At 37.3% G+C, this 26,458-nt stretch overlaps 1 protein-coding gene across 5 annotated transcripts in view; it reads right to left on the bottom strand.

The window, feature by feature from the left end:
* TMEM39A (transmembrane protein 39A) overlaps positions 1 to 24,951 on the bottom strand; it is a 32,287-nt gene extending 7,336 nt beyond the window's left edge. For 3 of the 5 annotated variants that reach the window (XR_006732694.1, XM_045540215.1, XM_045540214.1), the window contains exons 1-5: positions 24,645 to 24,927; positions 23,269 to 23,455; positions 16,786 to 17,008; positions 12,341 to 12,424; positions 7,690 to 7,844 (exon numbers count right to left, since the gene is read on the bottom strand). Coding sequence is in view for 4 of the 5 variants with exons in the window: in XM_045540215.1 (XP_045396171.1) it covers positions 7,690 to 7,844; positions 12,341 to 12,424; positions 16,786 to 17,008; positions 23,269 to 23,381 (575 nt within the window). In the remaining variant the exon portion in view is untranslated. Of the gene's footprint in view, positions 1 to 7,689; positions 7,845 to 12,340; positions 12,425 to 16,785; positions 17,009 to 23,268; positions 23,456 to 24,644 lie in introns of all 5 variants that reach the window. The other 2 variants (XM_045540212.1, XM_045540213.1) reach the window with 2 other exon arrangements.
* Between the last annotated feature and the right edge of the window lie 1,507 nt (positions 24,952 to 26,458).

Genomic DNA, 26,458 nt, shown 5'->3' with positions numbered 1-26,458 from the left:
TATTGGTTAAAAGACTGAATATATTTGAGACTTCTGATAATTTCTTATAGTTATTCCAAATGTTGTTGGTTCATTAAATTTTTTTAAATACTTCCCCAAGTCTTCATTAAGTAACTTCCGTATTATGATTAGGTATTGTAAATAAAATGCTCATATCACTGACATAAATTCAGATATGAAAACAGCAAGTAAAAAGATATCTTATTTAGTTATAAATTTTATTTTAAAATGAAATGATACTTGTTCATAGTTTTCTACAAAGGGAGAAAGGATGAGCTTGTTACTGATTAAGAGGATAGTTAGCAGCAGCTCTGAGATCCACCATGAATATGCCCTTGGGAGGATGAAAGGGGACAGAGGTAAAAGTACTAGGCAGAAAAACTCACACATGTACAAAATTGTGATAGCCACAGAAGGCTGTAAGAAGTTCAGTAGTGCTGAAACAAGAAGTTCAGCGCTGCCAAAACACAAGCTGCACGTGCAGGTTTAAGGCTGCGGGTAAGAGGCTGGAGTGTGTCGTTAATACAATGATGGCCCCGATTCTTTACCCTTCCTTCCTTCCTTGTAGTCTTGCTCTTTGCCTTGTAACCACACAGCCCTCATTCTATGGGTAAGGTGACCTGCCCTACCCCCATACTAGGCTCAACAATGTGACTTGTTTTGGCCAATGAGATGTCAGCAGACATGCTGCAAAAGCTTGAAATGGACTTGTACACCGGGGCTTGCTCTCTTGATACTCTGACAACTTCATGGGACCATAAGCAGGCTAGTATGCTAGAGGATGAGGGTCATATGGAGAAGAGCTGAGTTGTCCCTGTTTCAGGTATGTGGTTGAACCCAGCTAAGATCAGGAGAGCCTCCTGACTTCCAGCTGACCCCAACACTTGCACAATAAATACTTACTGTGGTATGCTACTATGATTTTGTGGGTTTTACAGCATTATTGTGGCAATAGATAACTGATACAGGGTAGAATGAAAGAAACTGGAAAGATAGTACCAAAAGCTCAGACCATGGAAGGTTTTGTAAGGTAAAGGAAATGATTTATTAAAGGATTTTAAACAGGGTTAATAACATGATCAAATTTCCCATTTTGAAACTCATTCTAGCTACAATGAAAAATAAAATGAGGGGAACAGGAATGGATTATCAGGCTGGGCACAGAGGCTTACGACTATAATCCTAGTACTCTGGGAAGCCAAAGTAGAAGGATTGCTTGAGGTCAAGAGTTCGAGACCAGTCTAAGGAATAGTGAGACCCCATCTCTACCAAAAACAGAAAAAATTAGTCAAGCGTGGTGGAACTGATCTGCAGTCCCAGCTACTCAGAAGGCTGAGGCAGGAGGATTGCCTGAGCCCAGGAGTTTGAGGTTACAGTGAGCTATGATGACACCACTGCACTGTAGCCAGAGCCACAGACTGAGATTCTTGTCTCAAAAAGAAAAAAAAGAATGGATTATCAGAAGGCCACCTGGAGGTTTAGAATGTAATAGTAGAAACTATGGAGAATAGTGGATTGATTCAAAATATATTTAGGGACCACTAAACTCTAAACTGTTAGAGTTTAGACTAATTTACCCTAAACTGAGAAGCTATTTGAGAACTGAAGAAAAAAAAAGAGGCAAAAAAGAGCCTCTTTCTTATTTTAACCTATGAACAAACAGGAAAAGATGTAGTTATTGCCATATCTAGTATTTTAAATTTCTCACACTTTTAAATTGAAGTTTAGATAAAAGGTAGATTACACAACTTTTAAAAAAATAAAGAAGGGAAACATAGGCATACCTCATTTTATTGGACTGTTTTATTATGCTTTGGGATAGTGCAGTTTTTTTTTATCTTTACAAACTAAAGGTTTGTGGCAACCCTGTGTCAAGCATGTCTATCAGTGCCATTTTCCTACAGTATGTGCTCACTTCATGTCTGTGTCACATTATGATAATTCTTACAATATTTCAAATATTTTCATTATTGTTATATCTGTTATGGTGATCTATGATGAGTGATCTTTGATGTTACTGTTGAAATTATTTTGGGGCACCATGAACCATGTCCCAAAATAAATTAAGACAGCAAACTTAATGGATATTGTATGTTCTGACTGCTCCACTAACCAGTCATTCCCCTGTCTCTCTCCCTCTCCTCGGGCCTCCCTTTTCCCTGAGACACAACAATATTGAAATTAGGCCAATTAATAACCTTAAATGGCCTCTAAGTGTTCAAGAGAGAGTTGTACATCTCTCACTTTAAATCAAAAGCTAGACACGATTAAGTCTGGTGAGGAAGGCATGTCAAAAGCCCAGGCAGGCAAAAGCTAGGCTTCTTGTGCCAAACAGTTAGCCAAGTTGTGAAGGCAAAGAAAATGTTCTTGAAGGAAATTAAAAGTGCTACTCCAGTGTACACATGAATGATAAGAAAGGAAAACAGCCCTACTGCTGATATGCAGAAAGTTTGAGTGGTCTGGATAGAAGACCAAACTATCTACAACATTCCCTTAAGCCAAAACCTAATCCAGAGCAAGACCCTAATTCTCTTCAATTCCGTGAGGGCTAAGAGAGGTGAGAAAACTGCAGAAGAAAAGTCTGAAGGTGGCAGAGGTTGGTTCATGAGATTTAAGGAAACAAGCTGTCCCAAAACATCAAAGTACAAGGTGAAGCAGCAAGTGCTGATGGAGAAGCTGCAGCAAGTTACCCAGAAGATCTAGCTAAGATCATTGATTAAGGTACATACACTCAACAACAGATTTTTCAATGGATACAAAGCAACCTTGTATTATATTGGAAGAAGATGCCATCTAGGACTTTCATAGCTAGAAAGGAAAAGTCAATGCCTAGCTTCAAAGATTCAAAGCATTGGCTGACTCTCTTGTTAGGGGTTAATGCGGCTGGTGACTTTAAGTGGAACCCACAGCTTATTTACCATTCTGAAACTCCTAGGCCCCTTAAGAATTATGCTAAATCTACTTTGCCTGTGCTCTATAAAAGGAACAACAAAGCCCTGGTGACAGTACATCTGTTTACAGCATGGTTTACTAAACATGACCAACTGTTGACACCTACTACTCAGGAAAAAAGATTCCTTTCAAAATATTACTCATAAACCATGCAACTCGTCACCCAAAGGCTCTGATGAGGATATACAAGATTAATGTTGTTTTCACGCCTGTTAACACAACATCCATTTTGCGGCCCAAGGATCGACTAATTTTGACTTTGAAGTCATATTATTTAAGAAATACATATTGTAAGGCTATAGCTGCCATAGATAGTGATTCCTCCGTGGATCTGGCAAAAGTCAATTGAAAACCCTTTGGGAAGAATTCACCACTCTGGATGCCATTAAGAACATTTGTGACTCATGAAAGGAGGTCAAAATATCAACATGAACAGGAGTTTGGAAGAAGTTGATTCCCACCCTCATGGATGACTCTGATGGGTTCAAGACTTCAGTGGAGGCAGTAAGAGTAGCTGTGGTGGAAGTTGCAAGAGAAATAGAAGTGGAACCTGAAGATGTGATTGAATTGCTTCAATCTCATGATAAAACTTGAATGGATAAGGAGTTGCTTCTTATGAATAAGCAAAGAAAGTGGTTTATTGAGATGGAATCTACTCTGGGTGAAGATGCTGTGAATATTGTTGAAATGACAATAAGGGATTTAAAATATTATATAAACTTAACAGATAAAGCAACCACAGGGTTTTAGAGGACTGGCTCCAATTTTGAAAGAAGTTCCACTGTGGGTAAAATGCTATCAAACAGCATCACATGCTACAGACAAATCCTTCATGAAAGGAAGAGTCAATCAATGTGGGAAACTTCACTGTCTTATCTAAGAAATTGCCACAGCCATCCCAACCTTCAGCAACCGCCACCCTAATCAGTCAGCAGCCATCAACATCAAGGCAAGATCCACCATCAGCAAAACGATTACAACTCACTGAAGGCTCAGATGATCACTGGCATTTTTTATTTTAAAAAATAAAGTATTTTTAAATTAAGATATCTACAATTTTCATATAATTTATATAATAATACTATCACACACTTAACAGGCTGCAGTACAGTGTAAACATAACTTTTATATACACTGGGAAACAAAAAATTTTTGTGACTCTCTTTATTGCAATATTCACTTTATTGCAGCAGTCTAGAACCAAACCCACAACATCTCTGAGGTATGCTTGTATACTGAAACCTAAAATTTGTTTAAATTACATTCTTATTTCCTGTGAAGAGCCTTTAAGAATAAGTAAGCTTCTTTATATACCTAAATAGAAATAGAAAAGTTTGCTAGTCACTTTGATGACAGTAATCCTCTTAAACCTGGCCAAAATATTCCTTGATATAGCCGTAATTAGCCTTTCAAATCAGCTAGGTTAATCTTCTGATTCAACCAGGTAAGGAGAATGACTAAATAATTTATTTTCAACCCAAACAGCTAAGATATTAATCTACAAATATAGAAGCAATTGATATAAAGTATAATACATACCTTATGCAAAATCTGAGTCATGAAAAATGTTTATAACATTTTGTAGGAAAAAGGGTAATATTAATGAATTCACCTGATGAATACCTTATATAATTGTTTAAAAAATATAATTAGACCTACAAAGCACAATGAATAGAAGATTCTTCCTGCCATCCTTGTCGACACAATCTCTGATTATGCCTTGATTTTATACTATGTGATCACCCATATAAATTCATGCTAACACTTCAACACCATAACTGGCATAAAGCAATAATTCTCAAACTTGACCAAGCATCAGAATCACCTGGAGGGCTTGTTAAAATACAACTTGGTGGGCACTGTTTTCCAGTTTCTGTTTCAGTAGGTTTAGGGTAGATTCTGAGATTTCTATTTCTAACACACTTCTAAATGATGCTCCTACTGCTGTTCTGGGAACCACATTTTGAGAACTATTGATTACAGAGTAATGGTTAAGACAAGGGCTCTGGAATCAAAAATACCTTAGTCTCTCACAATTTGTCTAACCATGAGAAAGTTTTACAATGTCTTAACTTGTCTTTACCCATGGCAAAGACAGCTAATTGTCTGCCAACAGCCACAGTTCTCCTGTTTCTGCACAGCAACAGAATTTTTAGTTGTGATACAGCTGCCCTACTAAAGATTTAATTTTTCAGCCTCTTGTGTGTGTGTACCTATCAGCAATTAAGTTCTGGCCACTGGGAGGTGGGATGAAGTGATAAGTGGGTAACTGGATCATGCCCTTCCCCTCCCAATCTATCCTGCTAGGGAGGATGGAGTAAAAAGAGAGCAGAAGCCTGGGTGCCAACACTGTGGGGCTGCCACAGTTAACTAAGGTGACTTACACCCATACTATACATGAGAGAGGAATAAACTTGTAACTTTTTAAAGCCACTAGTATTTTAGATCTCTGTTACAGCAGACTAAATATACTACCTCCTGGATTACGGTGATGATTTCCTCAGGTGATGTTTATAAGCACCAAGCACATAATGAAAGCTCAATAAATAGCAGCTATCTATTCATCTCCAATGAAGAAAGTATGTGCAATATGTCAATATGTACAGTACATACCCACCAGATACCATGTACACTCACCAGAATGGCTAAAATTTTAAGACGGAAAACCTCAAATATTGACAAAGATGCAGAGCAACCAGAACTCTCACAATTGGTGGGAGGACAAAAATGATACAACCTCTTTGAAAAAAGGCCTGGTAGATTCTTATAAACATAGTCCTATCCTATGACACAGCAAAGCCATTCTAGATATTTCTCCCAAAAGAATGAAAACATCTTCATAAAAAAGACTCATTTGAGTATGTTCTTAACAATTTTATTTATAACAACCAAAAACTAGAAACAGCCCAGGTATCCATAATAGAAGAATAAACAAAGTATGGTATATTCATATAATAAAAGATTACTGATACATGCACCCACATGGATGAATCTCAAAAACATTATGCTGAGTAAAAGAAGCCTTACATAAAAGGTTGTACATACTGTATGATTCCGTTTATATGACATTTTAGAACAGGCAAACTAATCTGTAGTAGAAAATAATCAAAACAGTGGTCATCTCTGGGGAGATAAATGTGGGGGTTTGATGGAAAAGTGGCATGAAGAAACCTTTTGAAGTAGTGGTAATGTTCTATATCTGGATATGGGTTTGAGTTAAACAGATGTGTTTACATGTATCAAAATTGAACAAATATACACAAGATTTGTGAATTTTACCTCAAAAGAAATTTAACCTCAAAAGAAAAAACTGTAGACAAACAGCAAGCTCTAATTAATATATGTATATGCTGAAGTATTTGGGGGCAGTAAACTGAGGTCTGAAATTTAACTTCGAAATGCACCAAAAATAAGATGGACTGATGGATAGAGGGATGGATGGACAGGTATGTATTATGCAATTATAGTAAAATATTAATAGGAAGAATCTAGGTGGGGTTACACTGGTGTTTGCTGTAAAATTCTTTCAACATTGTTGAGTGTTTACAAGTTTTCATAATAAAATGTTGATTAAAAAAATAATAATATATATATGTCTACAGGGCTTGAATAGGGCACACAGTAGCCCCCCTTTATCCTCAGGGGGTACATTCCAAGACCCCCAGTGGATGCCGGAAACCATGGATGGTACCAAACCCTATATACACTATGCCTTTTCCTATACTGTATATACACACCTATGATAAAGTTTAATTTATAGATTAGTTACAGTAAAGAATTAACAATAATAATAAAATAGAATAGTTATAACAATATATTGTTCACAATTTCATGGATAGAATTTGTTCTTGCCCTAAATCTTAGCCACATCAGCATGATTTTTTTGTCTTTACTTATTAAGTTGAGATCTTTTACCTTTCCATTTAAAGGAAGCACTTTACACCTCCTCTTTGGCATATGTGAATTACCAGCATCACTAATCTTGCACTTTCGGGCAAGATTAAGTAAAATAAGGGTTATTTCAACACAAGCATTGCTATATAGTGACAGCTGATTTGATAACCAAGTTGGCTTCTAAGTGACTAATGGGCAGGGAGCCTGTACAGCATGGATACGCTTGACAAAGAGATAATTCACATACTGGGTGGGACAAAGTGCGATGACAAGAGATTTCATCATGCTACTCAGAACAACATACAATTTAAAACGTATAAACTGTACATTTTGAAATTTTCCATTTACTATTTTCAGACCTTGGTTGACTGTGGGTAACTGAAACCATGGAAAGCAAAACTGTGGAAAGCAAAACCATGGATAAGTGGGGGTTACTGTACGGTACTTCTGTTACATGATCCCAAAGATCAAAGTAATATGACCAACCAAATTACCATCCAAGGGTTAAGACTGATTAAGCCAGTTCATTCAACTAAAATTAACCACCATTTCCCTAGTACAGGTCTTTACTTGGTGAATAGAGATAATTAAAATATTCTCCATTGGTAAAACAGCCATATATTCCAGGTTTCCTGGGACAGTCCTGCTTTATGCCTGTTGTCCCAACTGTACCCTAGTTTAGAAAACAAAATATATGGTCACTATACCCCCAGATTTTCCAATTTTCTAAACTCTTGGCTTATATTTGAAGAATTTCATTTTCCCCTCTTTTATAGAATCATTTGCACAACCCAAATAACTTCTAAAGATTTACTAATAAAATGGTAAAACTGGAGTACTCACGGGTAGCCAAGGAAAAGGAGATTGAGGACTGAATGGCTTCGAAAGAGATTGACGAGGGTCCAACAAAGTACCCATCCACACAAAGTGAGTAGTACCAAGCGAGCTGATATCAGAACCATGTAGTGAATCATTGATGCTGCACCTGCCTTAGTAGCCTGAAAGTTTGGAAGCATCAAAAGGAACATTTTATAAATGATCTTATTCAAAAGTAATGCAACTCAAGGAAGGACTTAGTAGCTTTAGTGGAAGCTAAAACGTGTCTAAAAAAATGAAAAAGAAAAACTGCCCATTGCATGTTATCTCCCTAATAATAACTTCTCTAGCCACAGCTCATCATTTCTTCCTTGTACCCCCACAGTGCCGTATACAGACCTCCTTTAAGTTCTTACGATATCATCTCATTTATTTACACTGGGGCATTGAGACATACTTTGAGAAGTATGGTCCATGGACCACATTCATCAGAATCACCTGGGGTGCTTATTGAACATGTAAATGCCTAATGACCTCCTTCTCCAGAGGCAGGGAACAAAATGAGTCAAGGAACCTATATTTTAAGAACCTATCAAGTGGTTTTTATGTACATAAAGATGGAGAGCCACTAATTTATCTGTCTTACTTCCCACTAGACTATAAGGGCCTCAATAGCAGTGATATTTCTATTTTTATTTGAATCCTCACCTCTAATCTGTTTGCTAAATTAGTGTTTAATAAGTTACTGAAGTTTCAAAAAATAATTGGATCTTCTTGGACACACACCTTATGTTTCTTTTTTAACTTCTGCAAACATGGAAATAATGCATAATCACTTCCAATTCTTTACATTACAGCTGTTCAAATATTCTTCTTTAATCTCAAATCTTTAAAACTGACTATATATAGTAAGTACTTCTCAAAACATGAAGCTGTGCAATGCCATTTTCTTTCAAAATGTACTAGGAAGGATAGAATGACAAAAATGTAGGGGAAAATGGTAGATATCCATAACCTCTAAAACAGCAGTATCGGAACTCAGAAAGGGGAAAAAAGTCATCTGGAATCAACAGTACATGGGAGGGGCTAAGTCGTTTTTCAGGTCCCTCCTATATATCCACTTCTTAGTTTACAGATAATATTACACAACATATATAATATATTTGCAATGTATTGTATATACTACATATATAGTAATATACACAGTATAAATAGTTACTTAAAATGCAAAGAAGCAGTTAAATTAATAATGCAATGAACTGCTTAAGCCTCAAACTGTGGAGAAGGCTCACGGTGTTCTCAGCCATAGCAGGGCACATAGTTTCCTATCACTCCCCTGATCCATAACTCATGCCAATATACCTCACATGTCAAAGACTAAGGAAGTTATTTCAGTCACTGGAGTTACTCCATTGCCTCCCATCTCAAAACTTCAGGGTTAGAAATAAAAAAGACTACTTCTGCCTAATGTCACCACAGCAGCAGAGCTTGGATTTATTATTAATTTTGCCTTATTCCTGAACCCAAGCCTTATTCTTAACCACTGTGCTAACCACTCTTTACCAGGTTCTGGGTTCACAGTGGTAACCAAGACAAACAACACCCTTGTCTTTATGAAGCTGCCCAACCATGAAAAGCAAATAATCTAAGCAAACTTAGATTTAGACAATTATTCTTATAATTATGATGAGATCTAAGGAAAAGAGTAAGCTGCTATGGAGAGCAAATAGCAACAGATCCTAACCTAGAGATGGCTTCCTTTAGGAAGTTATATTTAAGCTGAGATCTAAAGGATAAGCAAGAGTTAGCCAGGTATGGAAAAGAAAAATATTCGTAACACTATGTTAAGTAAAAAGTATAGATATAAAACTATATACAGATAATGTCTCAAATATATTAAAATAAATATATATATCTTATATCTTTATATGCAAATAAAGATTAGAAGGGAGTACACCAAAATGTGGTCCTCAATGAGACTGTAATTTTTAAAGTTTCTGCTTTAAATTTTAGCATTTTCCAATTTTTTTTTTTAGCAAAATATAGTACTTTTCTATTTAGAAAAATAATTGTCAAAAAAGAGAGTTGTTTCAGGGTCGTGAACAAACAGTTGCATTTACTTCTGGTCTCATGGAGCAAGTACAGAAGCAGAGCTAGCCTGGAGGTGAACAAACAGAGTCTATGTAGGTGGAGAGGTAGTCCTCTCTGAATAGTATTTAGCTTTCTGAATTAAAAACCTCCACCCTTTCCTTAAATACGATAGGTCCTTCTCAGGGTAGGGATCCTTTCTGTGAAATAAGCAAAAAAAAGAGGGCAAATTTATTTTAATGGAAGGAAGAAAAGATGATTTATAATGGATTTTATCCATCTACTTTAGATATTTTAGGGAGAGAATCACTATACAGCTTTTTAAAATTTTTCAGTAGGTAATATGTTCACATCACGCAAAATACAAAAGTGTAACAGTGTTTGTAGTGAAAAGCTTCCCACCTGCTGTTCCCATCTCTTACCACCAACTAGGTAGCCTGTTGTTATAATAGTTTGCATGTCCTTCTAGATACAATTTATTTATATAAAAGCAAATATATTTTGTTCCCTCCATCTGTCTTTTTTAAACACTGTCCTGTACCTTGTTTTTTCCACTTAACATCTTGGAGGTTAATACATAAACATTTTTTCATCTTTTTAAAGACTACATGCTATACCATTATGTAGATGTACCATAATTATTTAAACATTCCCTTACTGATGCACATTAAGGTATAAGTTTAAGTCTTTGATTAAAAACATGTTTAAATTCAGCTTAAATATTCTGTTCCCAGTAAGAACTGCAAGCTTCTTTAGAAAGTAGCTAATATAGTCTCCAACTAAGGGTGTGCAAAAGCTGCTAAACTATTTTTAGGCCTTTCAAAGTTGCCTTTGCAGCAATAGGGTAGAAACCCCAGTTATGCAGGGTTTACACACTACCTGGACATATTAATTTGACATATCCAAGCAGCATTTCTAAGTAACTAAAGGGATGCAACAAAATCATTCCCTGCCTATTTTAAGAGATGTAAACATAAAACTCCAGTGAGATCCTCTAAAGAAAGAACACACTTTCTCAATATATCCAAAAGTAAGCTTCTATTTTCATCATCTAAATAAAGAACCTGAAAGAAAAGGTTATAAAAACACCATTTCCCCCTGTGAAAAACACAATCCTACTACCAGTATTTTCCAGTTAACTTCAAATGGCTTTCAGATCATGACTTAACATCTCTAACTACTGTGCTCACAGAAATAAGATTCCTGAAAATCAGAGCTTATACACAAGAAGACTTTCCATGTGTGTTATGCAAGAAATAAGCTGACTTTCAATAATCTGATTATAAAATTATATATAAGATATACGTGATTTTAAAAAAATCTGGCCGGGCGTGGTGGCTCACACCTGTAATCCTAGCACTCTGGGAGGCCGAGGCGGGTGGATAGTTTGAGCTCAGGAGTTCGAGACCAGCCTGAGCAAGAGCAAGAGCAAGACCTTGTCTCTACTAAAAAAATTGAAAGAAATTATCTGGACAACTAAAAATATGTAGAAAAAATTAGCCAGGCATGGTGGCACATGCCTGTAGTCCCAGCTACTCAGGAGGCTGAGGCAGAAGGATTGCTTGAGCCCAGGAATTTGAGTTGCTGTGAGCTAGGCTGACGCCATGGCACTGGAGCCCGGGCAACAGAGTGAGACTCTGTCTCAAATAAAAAAAACTAAGATATGACCATTTAAAATTTCACACTGAATCATAAATTCCAATATTAAAATTATTAGCCACTTTAGCTAAGTTAACATTTTTTGGTTTTGTAATCATTTATAGAATACAAGATAATAAAATCTTAAGAAAGCACATTTTTCTTCCTTATTGGGGTTTACAAATATATGAAAAATGATACCAATGGCCAACTCCAACAACAACTTTTAATTTAATAAAGATCATTTTGAGCTGGGTGTGGTGCTGTGCACCTGTAATCCCAGCTACTCTAAAGGCTGAGGTGGGAGGATTGCCTGATGCTAGGAGTTTGAGACCAGTCTGGACAGCATAGAGAAACCCCTGTCTCTAAAATAAAAATAAATAAATAAATAAATGATCGTTTTAATGTTCCAGTTCTTTCCTCTTCTGCCCACTAAACTTAGATGCTAATCTTCAGATTAATCCTGTGCACATTTTGACATTGCCTTTTTTAAAACTCTAAGTTTTAATAAACTCAAACAAACGTTTCTTGCTAGCTAACTCTACAAACACTATATAAACAATATCAAGAGAAAGTTACCTGAAACGGGATGTTTTAGATGCAACTGTATATGTACAGATGACTCTCCACAGTAATAGTTATCTGACACTCATCCTATTTTTACTGAACTATTAAAATTTTGAAAACTGTACTGAAGAACTTGGAAGCTGAAAATAAGCTCCTGCCTGACAAATGAGATTTCTAACAGTTCTCTTGAGTTATTTCAGACTTGAATTTTAAATATATTGCAGGAAAACCTTTTTTAAAGTAATGCCAGAACTCACACGGGAGTAAAGAAATTAATTTATAGTTTTATTAAAGTTATATTTGGACATTTCACATTTTCAGCCTGAACCCAATCTAGTAACTAATTCTAGCTACAAGTGATAGAAGATAGTGAATGAGCTGTTACCTCTGAGATGAGGGCCCATACAAGCCTCCTTGCAAGCATCACTGTGATGAATGCTGCCAGGTGATAATCAATGAGATGAAAATTCTATAAGAGAAACAAATAACTACATCAGAAAGAAATATGATGTATATCCAGCTGGGACTACTACACCAATAGAGGTTTACCCCTCAAAAGACCTTCCTTAGATCACCTTACCCTTACAGACTATGGGAATTTCACAGATCTTGAAGAGACCACCTACCTTCTCCTTCTCCTTTCATGACAAATTGCTTTAACTTTCCAGACACTATTTTAAACTATCTGGAATGTATTCTCCTTTTTTGAAAGTTTACTGTATTAAAAGGAAAATATTGTGGCTTTGGATTAATAAGTAGTAACCTACAGAATTATGGCAAGAATAATTCATATAAAATACTATATTTATAATAGTCAAATTTAATAGATCAGTTGGGATTCTCAGACTTCAGAAGTTACTGTTGGTCTCTTTATGCAAGCTTATGTTAACCTAACTGGGCATCTACTTAACTACACAGTTGGCACATCAATTATATTCATTTAGTCTTTCTTCCTAACTTGATTGAGAATTATGCCTTAGATCTCATCTTTTCTTCTGTAAAATAATAGCATTACCTAAATGCTGTCTATGGTTTCTTCTAGTCCCAACGCTGTCAATATAACTGTGATAATAAGCAAAATGAAAAGTCTTAACTATTTCCCAGGAACCAAGGAACTTAGTATGTATTTTCATTTTGATGGTCAAAAGGTCTGTAGGTTTCCACAATTCCTTCCAAAATGGAAAGTTGAATTTCTCAATAAATTAATTCAATAAATATGTATGTAGCACCCACAACATGCCAGGTACTCTTCTTGACACTAAGGATATAGTGCTGAAGATGACAGCCAAGGTTCCTGCTCTTCTGGATCTTCCTTTCTACTGTGGCATGAGAGGGAAAGGGAATGGCAGAGATTACCAGTTGTTTCTTCTACCATTTAAAATTTAACTGGGCACTGACTCCCAGCCAACTAAAGGTTCATTTTTCAGCCTCCCTTGCAAAAACTACTTCTAGCCAAGGGATGTGTGGAAAAGTGATTTGCCTAACTTCCAAGCCATGCCCTTAAAGGAAGAACTGTCTCTTTTTCCTTTCCTCCTCCTTCCTACTGTCCAGATGTGATGATAGAGGTTGCAGCAGCTGCCTTGGACCACAGTTTCAAAAAAGCATGTTGGAGATAGCAAAGCAATAAATAAAAAGAATTGCTACACTGCCATTATATCACCCAACTAAACCTTTCATTTAATAGGGAAACAAGCTTTTGTTATGCTTTAGTCATCCTGTTACAACAGCAAGAAGGGTGAGATGAGGTAATGAGTGATAAATGAGTTTAGATTTTTTTTTCTAATGGGAAGTCATAGTATTTTAGGAAAAGAGGGCCACAGTTCTATTTGTATTTTAAAATGATCATTGGCTGCTGCATGGAGCATATATCGTAGATGGACAAGATTAGTTAAGAAATTATAGCTTTTAATTCAGGTGAGAAATGATGATGGATTGATCAGGGTTAGTAGCAATGGAGATGGAATGAAGTGGCCAAATTTAAATCCATTTTAGAGGTAGAACAGCCACAATATCAAGAGAGTGACTTACCACTCCTTAGATCATATCCTTTTCTCTCTCTAAGTATTTTGCATTGTAACAATACTTATCCTCTTCAAGTTTTGGGACTCCTCCCTACTCATTCCACTCCTCCAAAGTAATGAATGCAGATTCATCAAACCCCTAGCTAATGTCTGGGTCTTATTAATGCATCACCAGTCCATCTAAGACACTTTTTAAATCAAAAGATTTAAGTGCCTAATATATCTTTTTGTTAGCAAATTTTTTTATATTTTAAATCAATGAAAACTGGTAGTTTATGATTAACTCCTTATAAATTAGGATATTTGATTAATCAGAGCCCTCTACTGACTATTCTGAATAATTTACTAATTATAGCTTTTATATTTCTTAGGGTTAAGACTCATTAGCTAATTATCTGAGAGCTAAAACGATACTTCACATATCCAGGTGTCTATATTTTCTTTTTGGTAATTATTAAGATCTTGAAATGGAAAAAGGAAAAACCTAATATATAAATCTTACAAATTTCCAGGTCAGACACTCATAATAGAAGAAAACTTAAAAGACAACCATGTATTTGGGACATAAGTCCCTTCTACAGCATCCCAGTCAAGTAACCAACCACTGTCCAGGCTCAAACACCTTTAGTGATGGGAAATAACTAGGTCTCTGGCAGTCCACTCTATCTTGGAATAGCTCACTGATTCAGACTTCTTTCAGATTCATGGCCTAAAATCTTATTTACTATTTCACATATGTTACTCTTCGCTTCATAACTGAATTTTAAGCTTAGTGTTAGCAAAGATCATGTACAGTAAATAAGTGAACCAATCCACACTATTAGCTCCTTTAAGTTTGCTTTCCTCTAAAAATGACATTTCCAGGCTTTCTTGCAACTAAGGTTCTAGATATGATTTGGATTCTGCCAACCACAGGGATTACATAAAACTTGAATTCAGAACTGAGTGAAGTGGGGAGTGGGGTTGTGGTAAAAGGCATCCATTTTTGATGGTGTGGGTCAGAGCAAAGTAAGCATAATTCTGGAGTCAGCACCTGTAGCAGCAGGTTCCGAATGGACAGGTACATGGCTCCCTTTGTTTCAAGGCAACGTCTGTAGGTGATTTTTTTAAAGAACTCTAGTCAGAAATGGTATGCTGGGAGAAAGCTCTTCGATTAGTCTAAAAATTTAACAAATGAGAATTTTCCAGAGGGATGTCAAACAATTGAAAATTTTATAATGAACTACCCAACAAGCACTTATAGACTAAATACAGAACAAATACAGAAAGAAAGCATAGTAGATTAGTCTGCAATTGAGTACTCATTTTGCTACTATGTGATTTTCGAGCTAGTTTATGAGTCTCACATCCTTATTTATAAAATAGGAGTCAAACAGTAGTACCTACCTACTTTTATAAATAGTAAATGAGATAATACTTATAAAGAACATACTAAATATTTTAATAGGTGTTTGCCATTGACGCTGTTAAGGTAGTAAATACTTACAGAGCTACATAACTGGAAGAAGTCTTAAAGATTATTTAATTTAACCCCTCCCTTTCACAACACCATGGCCAAGGAAGCATGAAGTATAGTTCCTATGCTCAATAAACTCATAATCCGGGTAAGAAAAAAGACCATTTAAAATTAAAAAACAGAAAATTTGGTATTAAATTGTTACAGTGCTTAAATAAAGAAACCGACATTCTTATTACATGATATTAAATAGATGGATGGTCAATATAGTAAGAAAATTCTTAACAGTTAATTTCAGGAACAACCAAGTTATAGAAATATTTTTTAAAAATTTTTTATTCCCTTCCCATACTATCTTGAGGATTTTGGTCCACATTTCCTTTTTATGTTCACCAGGCCAGGGAGGTTTGCTAATCTTTTGTTAGCCTCAAACACATATATAAACTACCCAGGACAATAGTTGTCTTTCCCCTAGAACGTATCTCTCTCACCCATCCAAATCTGCCATGCCAATGACATATCTGTCAAGTCATCTGACTAGCCTTACTGATATTTTATATACCCATCTACGGTGAACCTTCTCTGCAACAAGATTAACATGACCCTCTAAAAATACTGGGAAAAAACCTCAATATATTTTTATGTACTTCAACAGAGACAGCTAGTTCCTGTTTCAATTTCGTTTTTGTAACAGAACCCAATTTTATTCAGGTTACCAATGTACCCAGCTAAAGGACTATATTTTCTAGCCACCCCTGCCATTAGGAGTGTATATGTGTGGAAATGATGTGACCCTAACCCATAAGAAATTCTCCTTTATATTTCCCTAAGCTCTTACCCCTTTCTGGCTGACCATGGACCATGTTGGAAGACACCAGTATCTCCCTCAGCCTGAATGACCACCTGAAAGAATGCCTGCCAACCAAGACAACTGCTTCAGACTGTTATGTGTTTGAAGCATTATATAATTTGGCGTTTATTTGTGACAGAAACTACCATCATCCTAATCCAGTCATTAAAAGGATAGAGCTGCTGGAATTTAATCATATTGACACCTTGTATTTACAACAAACTTAACATGGTACAGAGAAAGCTAAATATCAAAAACTTTCTGTGATACTATAATAAATTATTTAAATGTTTTCTAAATTTTCATTTATATTTTTACTTCCTCTGCTAGTATTTATACCTTAACAATCTTACCATGAAATTTTATTTCTGAAAATAATCTGTGGTCCAGTAGAAAAACATTTTATTAGAAGAAAAACTATTAAGAAAAATAATTTCTACATATAGACTTTCCAGCTAGCTTCTTGGCTGACATGAAGATGTTAAAGGCCTAGTAAGACTTACCAGTGAAGTACAAGAAGCAGGATGATTGTAAGGATACCACCACACCGTTTTATAGATGTTGATGTACTGGATGAACAGAGCAACCAATAGGTAGATGAAAAAAAGAAATTCAAAGAGCAGGCTCCCATCCACAGGCAAGTCAGGAATTTGGCAATGACGAACAGGACCCGGGGTAATTAAGGCTGTGATAGGTGGGACTGGAAGGCCAACAGCACTACCATTCCTGAAAGAGAAAACTATAGTTAACTCAGTTGGCGATACCCTTCCGTGTCACAGAGCACAAAGGGCCCCTGCTGCCTCATCCACCTACCCCTTAACTGTCGGCTTTCCCCCAAGACTTCCATCCTGGCATCCTCTTCTCTTCTCCCTTTACACACTCTCTCAGTGATCTAAGATGTAGCCATGGCTTCCATTATCATCTACATGCTGAAGACTCTCTTTCTACAGAGCTCACTGTTGAGTTTCAGTCCCATGTTACCTAACTCCCTTTTGGACATCTTTGTGTTCCTCCTCCTATAGTTCTGACATAGTTCATGGCCCACCCAACCAGCTGTCCAAATCAGAAACTTGGGAATCACACCAGAACTCTTCTTCTGCCTCTCCATATCCAATCACTCTAAATCTTATAGATTCCACTTTATAAAACTTTGTCCAAACTGTACCTTCCCCTTTAAATTCATTGCCTTAGTTCAAACATTCACCATTTTGCACCTAAACTATTATAGTAATTCTCCTAAATTCAACTTTATTTTCACCAAACCTCCAACATGCCTTCAGGGGTCTAAGGGGAAACTCTGATACTATTACTCTCTTACCTAAAACCCTGAAAAGCTCTCTACTGCCAATGGGATAATATCCAAAAATTTTTAGTATATCCTATGAGGCCTCACCTCTTTTCACTCTTCCACATGCACCCTATACAATACCCATGCTATTTGCTGTCTGGAATATACATGCTATTCTTTTGCGCTCATTATTCCCTTTACATGTATAAGAATACCCTTCCTTAACTTCTCATGTATTTACTGATAAAATACTTTAAGACTTTTTAAACTCATTGTTCAAGACTTTTAAGATGCTCAAACATATCCTCTGTAAAGCTTATTCTGACTCAACCAAAATTGATTCATCTCTTCTCTGTGCCACCATTATACCTAAATTATACCTTTATTACAGTACTTTTTATACTCTTACATAATTTTGTGTATACATCTACATCTTGTCTACCAGACCATAATCTTAAGGACAGAGACTGTACTTTTCTTAGTTCACTGCAAATATATATCTTTAAGTTGAAAAGGCAGCAGACTGATACAGTCACGAAAAGGAGAGAGATCTCTTAAAACACAAATATAAATAGAGATTTGAATCTCGATCTTATTCTTCTTTCTTCCAACGTCTTTTACAGATCAGACATAGCTAGGCTATCTAAAATGATAAGAAAGGGATAGGGATAAAATTTCCTATTGTTTAATGCCTAGGAATAGTTACAGAGATCTCAGAGAGATCTCTGTTACTATTTACAGAACAAGGAAAACAGGCTTGGTTTGGATACTTCCAAAGAAAATTCAAGAGAACGAACAATATTAGTGTTACCATTCTACTCTAAAATTTCCAAATACAGAATACCAACATTGGTATGTGGCATTTATAGTACTTTAAGTGACTCATGGGAACATGAACTCTATTCATAGTTAAGAATATTATGGGAGAAACTCAGAAGAGCTAGAAGGTAAGAACAGTACTGCAGGGGGTGGGGAGGATGGAAAAAAAGCATAAAAGTCTTTTCCTCTCATTCCCAGAGCGTACTCCAATAAAGAAGGCCTACCAAGTAATAAATTGTGATCTATCAGTAGGTCTCAGAACCATACTTGCTCAATCATAAACTAGTCTTTACATACCACAGCTTCTGATCTGTTCTGGGAGGTGCGCCACAGCACTGTAAAACTCTAGGAGGCATCATTCCATAAAATACAACATGAATGGCAGCCTCTGGAGTTGTACAAGTCAACAGACCTGAATGGAGAGGATTAAGGGCAGCAGCCAATCTACTCTCTCACTCCAGTTAATCACAAGACATTGAAATAAAAAATTCTGATGAGAAGTTACAGGGTTAGGAGCCTCTATTCTAGAACAAACTAAAAATTCTTATTCCTCTTCAGTAAAAAATATACTACAGGGGAAAACATGCTAAGCTATTTGTTATGACGTAAGGGTTAAAAAGGTGCTTAAAGGATTTTCCCAAGTAAAGCAGACTAATATGCTTCTGCCATTAACAAAGTCAATAAAATGCTGGGCTTCAAAAAAGATGTACAAAAGATCTACACCTATGATACTCTATACTGCCTTGGCTATTAAACTTCAAGACAGAAGACAGAGACAAAGGTCAAATAAAATGATCCACAGCATCAGTGGGGAAAAAAGAAAAGTATTCTTATGTAAAAAGAATCTATGAGATTAAGTCTTTTTCATCTAAACTAAAAAGTTGAAAGCTTGAAAGGAGATACGACCGAAGTTCTTAAAACCAAACAATTTATAACCAAATAAACGGACTTGGTCAATACACCTCAGAAAATTAGTTAAAGAGGTATTATGTAGGAAAAACAAAAGAATTATTCCTCTAACAGGATATAAAAATAGATTTAAGAATTTATTCAGGACTCGCTTATTTCTCACAGCAACAAGTTGTGACAACACATATAAAGTGTTGTCTACCAGGAAAGTTCATTAGAAACTCAATGTGGGCCGGGTGTGGTGGCTCACGCCTGAAATCCTAGCACTGTGGGAGGCCAAGGCGGGAGGATAGCTTGAGGTCAGGAGTTCGAGACAAGCCTGAGCAAGAGCGAGACCCTGTCTCTACTAAAAAAAAAAAAAAATAGAAAGAAATTAACCGGACAACTAAAAATATATAGAAAAAATTAGCCGGGCATGGTGGTGCATGCCTGTAGCCTGTAGTCCCAGCTACTCCGGAGGCTGAGGCAGTAGGATTGCTTGAGCCCAGGAGTTTGAGGTTGCTGTGAGCTAGGCCGATGCCATAGCACTCTAGCCTGGGCAACAGAGTGAGACTCTGTCTCAAAAAAAAAAAAAAAAGAAAAAAACTCAATGTGCAAAGTTTTTATTGGGGGCTAGCCACATAGGCACCCTCTTTCTTCCTAGCAGTACAAAATTCCAGACTCTCAAAAGGAAATCAGGTATTCAGCATAGCTACCCTTAGAAAGACCTGCTTATAAGGGTTACATCTGGAAACTTGACCGGTAAACAGTCCCCTCCACTGATACAAAACTTTCCCTAAATAATAAGAATGGCTAGCTGTGCCTAGAACTGTTTGTATAAACAATGTGATTTATGCTGAATACCTGTGCTTTGTCCTTGCATATACAGTTTTGAGTGCAGGAAAGGATTAGCATAGCAAGCCTGATACTAGCTCTTATGGAGCCAGCAAACAGCACAACTTGGGTAAGCAAATGGATAAAACAAGAAAGAGTCAAAGGGAAGAAGAGGAATTAGAAGAGATAGAAAAAACAGTAATTATTTGCACATGTTCAGGTGATATTAACAAAGTATATGCAAGGAATAAACAAAGGAAAAAAAACACACTTAGTTCTTCTCAAATAAGATTCTCCCTCAATCTGAAGCTAAGAAACTCAAAAATACACGGTAAATCTTCCTTTTTTAAAAGGACAATCATCTAAATACATTGTTGCAAGAATAAATCCCTGTTACCCGAAGGTAGAAAGCGGGACAGAGAACTATGGATTTCAATCTTGACTGTGTCACCAAACTAGCTCTTTGACATTCTCAAATTTAACTTAACTAATCAGGCCACAAACACCTACCAAACAGGTACAAAGGCTCTCTTCTCCAGTCAACCTATGTCTTGCAGACACCCCAGATCATACCATACTTAAGCAATTATCTATTTCTCTCTTCAATATTCTACAGACATCCCAGAAGTAAGCTCTCCTCATTTGGACACTGTCTTTCTTCATATACATCCTTCTTAAAACCATATTCTAAGCCATCCACCATTGCCTTTATCTATATTTTTTATACCTCTTTCCCAGGCCTCATAAAACAAACTATTCCATCTGCTTCCTTCTCATCAAGAAGCAAATATAGAGCCTTTTCTTCCCAAAATAACCTCTCTAGGTAAACATGTCACAAAAGAATCATTCAGTAATAGTCTCAGGGACTTTTCAAGCCATGACCAATTATTTCTTTCACTTTAATCTGTTGGAAAACACATTCTTCTACCCACCCCCATAATCAATTACCAAAGAAATATATGTTAAAGGAGAGAGGGTAGAGAATGGTAAATCAAGGCAACCATAGTTGGAACCCTAAAAAGCCAGGACAGAAGACCTACAATGAAGGGCAGAGAAAAGAATACAAGACTACAGCCAAATCCAGGTAAAAGCAGAGGTATTTCCCAAATGTTCTGAGTTCTTCCCAGTATACTATCTGAAAACTCCAAGTGCAAGCAGAAGCATCTAGGAATGAGACTTTCAGCTCTTTTTAACAGCAGAACGCTTCATTATCCTTCCCCCAAGAGATATTTTACATGGTATCCTGATATTTAAAACTCATAGGAAAGGGAGTTAATATGATTAAGAGGAATAGAAAACATGAAGCCTAGACTACTAGGGCTGCCCCACCCCTTTTCCTTTTTTTTTTCCTTAGGGTCTCACTCTGTCACTTCAGCTAGAGTGCAGTAGCATCGTCCTAGCTCACTACAACCTCAAACTCCTGGGCTCAAATGATCCTCTGCCTCAGCCTCCTGAATAGCTGTGACTACGGGCCATGCCAACATGCTTTGCTAATTTTTCTTTATTCCTTTTTTTTTTTGTAGAGACAGGGTCTTGTTCATGCTCAGGCTGGTCTTGAACTCTTGATCTCAAGCAATCCTCCCTCCTCCACCTTCCAAAGTGCTGGGATTACAGATGTCAACCACCGCACCTGGCCCCCTTTTCCCTTCTGAGCCCTCCTACAGCAGCCTCTATGACACTGAAGAGGGATTCAATGGGACAGTTTGAGAACATGATTATCTAGGGAAATTCTCAAAGCCAAAGTAGAAGGGAATGAACAAAGAACTGCTGGAGTTAAGACAGAGGCAAAGCTAGAATTTTGTAGTTAGCTAGAATCCTAGCTAGGCATAGGTAGGATTTTCTATCACAATTTGAAAGTGCTGAATCTATAAGTTTATAGTATATCTTAGTAAAATTAAGGCATGTACTTCAAATTGCAAACAATTTTCATCTCCGTACCTTTCTTCTAAAGCATTTTCACATACTCTCATTCTTTTCATTTCTTTATTTTAACAAATATAAAATAATACATGTTATTTGTAGAAATTTTCGAAAAAATCAGTAGTTTTAAAAAATTACTGCTACTACCTCATTTATTTTCAACATCTTGCTTCGATGCAAACAGTATCACTATTTTTAAAATGAAGAAATCCAAAGAGCAGCAGAGTAAAAAATAATACTGTTGAATAAACTACAGTTACTCTGTATAAATATATAAACATAAAATTTGGATTGAAAATTAGTATAATGAGAATCAGAGACTGGAACAAAATTCCTTCAAACTGGAATTTCAGGGAGAGCTCCACTGAAATGACAAGATCAGAATTAATTTTGAAGATTGGGTAGAACTTGAGTTGGAAAGTCAGAAAGAAAGAGGGAGGTCAGGCCAAGAAGAGAAAAGTGCATAAATACTATCAGGCAGGCCTCAAAAGACAAGAGTGGTACTGACTGCTAGCTTTGAAAATTAAAATCAAGGCAAGGAAAAACTATATTCAGGGAAAAAGCAGAAATTAACTGGCAAAAATTATCTTGACCAAACACTTGATTGGATAGAAACATTTCTTTGCACTGTTACATGATCAAACCTCTTGATGACGTTAGTTACTGTAGATTAGAAATAATTCATTGTAACTTTTGAAAATTAGGAACATAAATTTCCATTAAAAAGATCAAATTCTTTATTCTCATACAACATGACACAAACTTAAGATGTCTAGGCTATAGCTGACAGCTTATTATTATAGAATAATTTTTTGACAAAAAAATTTTTAAAACCTTTGATGGAATGTGACATAATTTTAGAACCACATGTGAGCTGTCAGTTTTAATTTGCTCTCCAAAAAAAAGAAACAAGGAATGCCAGTAAGTAGATAAACAATTGCATTTGCCTTGTATTTTCATTCACTTCTTCCTTCTAATAGCTAAAAAGGGGATGACTAGAATTTGGAATATCAGCCTAAAGTAAGAGTTTACTTTGTGACTGTTTTCACTTTACAGGCCCCATATCACATCTTTCTACTTCCAAAATATTCTGAAATATTGAGCTTTCAGTCTTCAAGGACAGGATTTCTACCTCAGTATCAAGATAAGCAAATATCTGGATGGCATGATGACTTTCATATTAGTCTTATTGATCATAGGACATCACAAATTATGCATACCCTTATTTCTTCTGTACCTGTTTCTCAAGCCTGTTCCATTGCCACAGCTCCCACCAACCAACGTCTGTAAAGAAGGTAAAGCTGAACGGCTTAGCTGCTGCCGACTGGGGCCCCTCCTTCCACCGGGCATGTCCGGGAACCAGTCTGTTTCCAGTGCCGCCTGTAGTTGCAACCCAGGTTAATGGCTGTCAACCGGTTTCAACTCTGAACAACAACAAAAGAAAACATTTAAATATCAGTTGACTATTTTTAAAGTAGGCAACATAACAAAACAACCAGAAAAACTGAGTGAGCAGGCCTTGCAAAACCAGATTTTCAAACAAACGCTCCCAGTGTCTCTTAGCTACTTTATTCTAATTAAAGGAAAATTCAGACTCTAATGGGTCAGAAAGAAGCCTAGGTTCTGATCTAAGCTCTCTCTGTTCAGTTTAGGCAAGTCACAATTTTTGTCTTTTGTCAGTTGACTTGTATCATATGAAAGATACTACAATCAGATGTTAGTTTACAAGAAACATCACAATTTATATATTTCCAATTCAAATCTCATGCTAAACCACTTGAAATACAGGAGAAAACACACTGTCCAAAATGTTAGGTTTTGTTATCAAGGGATCTGGGCTCTGAGATCAGATGTGTCAGATTATCTGACCTTACCTGAGTCGTTTGGCCTCTGAGTTTGTTTCTTCGTGAGGGGAAAAACAAGTGTCCTCTGTTCTACAGAGGTCGATATCAGAACTGATGAAGATAAATGAAAGGGCACAAGAAGGCCTTTTAACTCTTTAAAAGTGAAACTGTTCAAATGGTATCTCCATATGCTAGGTGAAAATACAGAAAGGAACTCAAGTGGATTCCCACTCCAGAAAAACTGATGTAAAATCATTTAGAAATTACTGAAACTGCAAGATTAAAAGGCAAGTAACAGAGATCCTCACTGAAAAGAAGCTGTGTTTTCATCAATTTAGGGCAAAAACCATGGTTCCTCCAATATGGATATCAAATGTTTCCTAACGAGACAACCAAAAACCAAAGGATGACACGCTGGAAAAACCCTGTTTTTCAAAACGTTACTGCAGACTGATCCGATGTTCCCTATTCCTAACAGCCTTACTGTTAGATTAGCAAACGCCAAGTGAGACAAAGCATTCAAACGGTTGGATGTAGGGGCTGCTAGTCCTTGCTTAATTAGTGAGCAAAGGGAAAGAAAAGTGAGGGGCAAAAAACTGGGACGGAAGAGGCGAGAGTATGGGGTGGGGGGAGGTAGCCGGCTAAAGATCACAAACTTCAACAGACTGGTCCCTAAGAGGTGTGGACAAAGGCGGTCCCCGCCACACACCCCGGAGGGCCAGACCAGGCCCAGGACAGTCGGACAGTGAGGCAGCTCAGTAATACTCACGCATGGAAGAGGCCCGGCCGGTGGGGCAGGATCCCTGGGAGGCGGCGGCGGCTTTACAGACTGGACCCCAGGCAACAGAACTCCCTCCCCGCGCTGAAGCACTCCAAACCAGCTGCCTGTACGCAGGTCGTCCCCGCCCAGAGAGTCGAGAAAAGGTATCCAGGCTTTGGGGTGCCAGACCCGAGTCAGTGCCAGAGCCAGAGCTAAAACTAGAGCCAGAGCTCGGCCAGGTCAGCACTCATCCCCTACCTCCATTACCACGGAGCGGAGCAGACGTGGCAGCGCACAGTGATGACGTCAGTTCCGCGACGGCTGGCCGCCCCAGCTGCGAGCTGGCCCCGGAACCGTACAGGCAGCCACGGGGGCCAGCTTGTCAACCCCTCCCGCGTGCACCTGCGCAGTGGAACTCGCCTTCTCCTTCGGGTTCGTGGTCCCGCCTTTCCGGCCAGCGCTGGCCAACGTTATTTCCTCCGTCAGCTAGCCCCTACGAGGTGCAGGGTACTTCTTGTTAGCTCATGGACTCCAGGCCACAACGATGTACAAGTTGTCGCCCCCAGTTTACAGATGAGGGGAGATTGGGAGGCGTCACCTAGGGTCACGTCACTGCTAAGTGAAGGAACCCAAATCGTGAAGACTTCAGCATCCAACCCTGCACTTCCTGTATTTTAAGTAAAGGACTAGATAGATGTGGGTGTTACAAAGTGAATGCCACAAAACCTTAGGGTCTAGTGGAAAAGACAAGACACCAGGAAAACACAGTAATTACAATTTTATTACAATGCATGCAACATTAAATGTATGTCCAAAGACCAGAGATAGCATGCAAGGCAGTGTAAGGAACTCTATGGGATGGGGGTGGTGTCGATACCAAGAAAAACTTCACAGAGAGCTTGGGATTTAAGCCAAGACTTCACGAATGAGTAGGGAGTTCGTGGGAGAATGGCTCTTCTCTTGGAGAGGAAGTGGTAGATAAAAAGGTAAGGAGGCAGGCAACGTCATGATGAGTTCACGAACTGCCAATAATTTAGTACTAGAAGAGTAAGAGCGTTGAAAGGAGCGTTTCTATGAGATCTTTCGCTCCAGAGAGTTTAATCTCCTTAATGGAAAGTTCTTTGTGTTGATTATATGATTAGTTAACCGTTATTGAGAGTTTTGTTTTTGTTGTTGTGCCAGACACTGGGCTACTACCTTTACACATTTCCTTTAAATCTCACAATGCTTTGATAGATACTACCATGGTTCCTGTTTGCAGAGGAAACTGAAGTTAATAGAAGTTAAGTAATAACCTAGCTAATAAATGGCAGAGCCAGAATGACTTATACCAAAACTGCTAAAGTTAGTAATTTTCCCCAAAGTCCTAGTGTCCTGAGGTACCACAGAGACTTCATTCATGCATAGAGATGGGTGTCAATTTAGGATGGTTTGACTTACAATTTTTTGACTTTACAATGGTGCAAAAATGATACCCATTCAGTAGAAACCATACTTCCAGTACTCATACAGCCATTCTGGGTTTTTATATTTTGAAGTATAGTCATACGTCCCATAATGATCTTTCAGTCAACGTTGAACCACATATACAACAGTGGTCCCATAAGATTATAATGGACCTGGAAAATTCCTATTGCCTAGTAATGTCATAGTTGTTGTTATGTGGCAGTGCAACACATTACTCATGTATGTGTGGTGATGCTGATGTAAATCTATTGCGCTGCCACTTGTATAAAAGTATAACACATAAAATTATGTACAGTACATAACACTTGATAATGATAATAAATGACTGTTAATGGTTTATGTATTTACTATACTAT

This window comes from Lemur catta, chromosome 1 (assembly GCF_020740605.2).
Source record: "Lemur catta isolate mLemCat1 chromosome 1, mLemCat1.pri, whole genome shotgun sequence".
Classification (NCBI taxonomy): domain Eukaryota; kingdom Metazoa; phylum Chordata; class Mammalia; order Primates; family Lemuridae; genus Lemur; species Lemur catta.
Note: the sequence above shows the minus strand (reverse complement) of the source record. Positions and strands in the feature narration are given on the sequence as shown.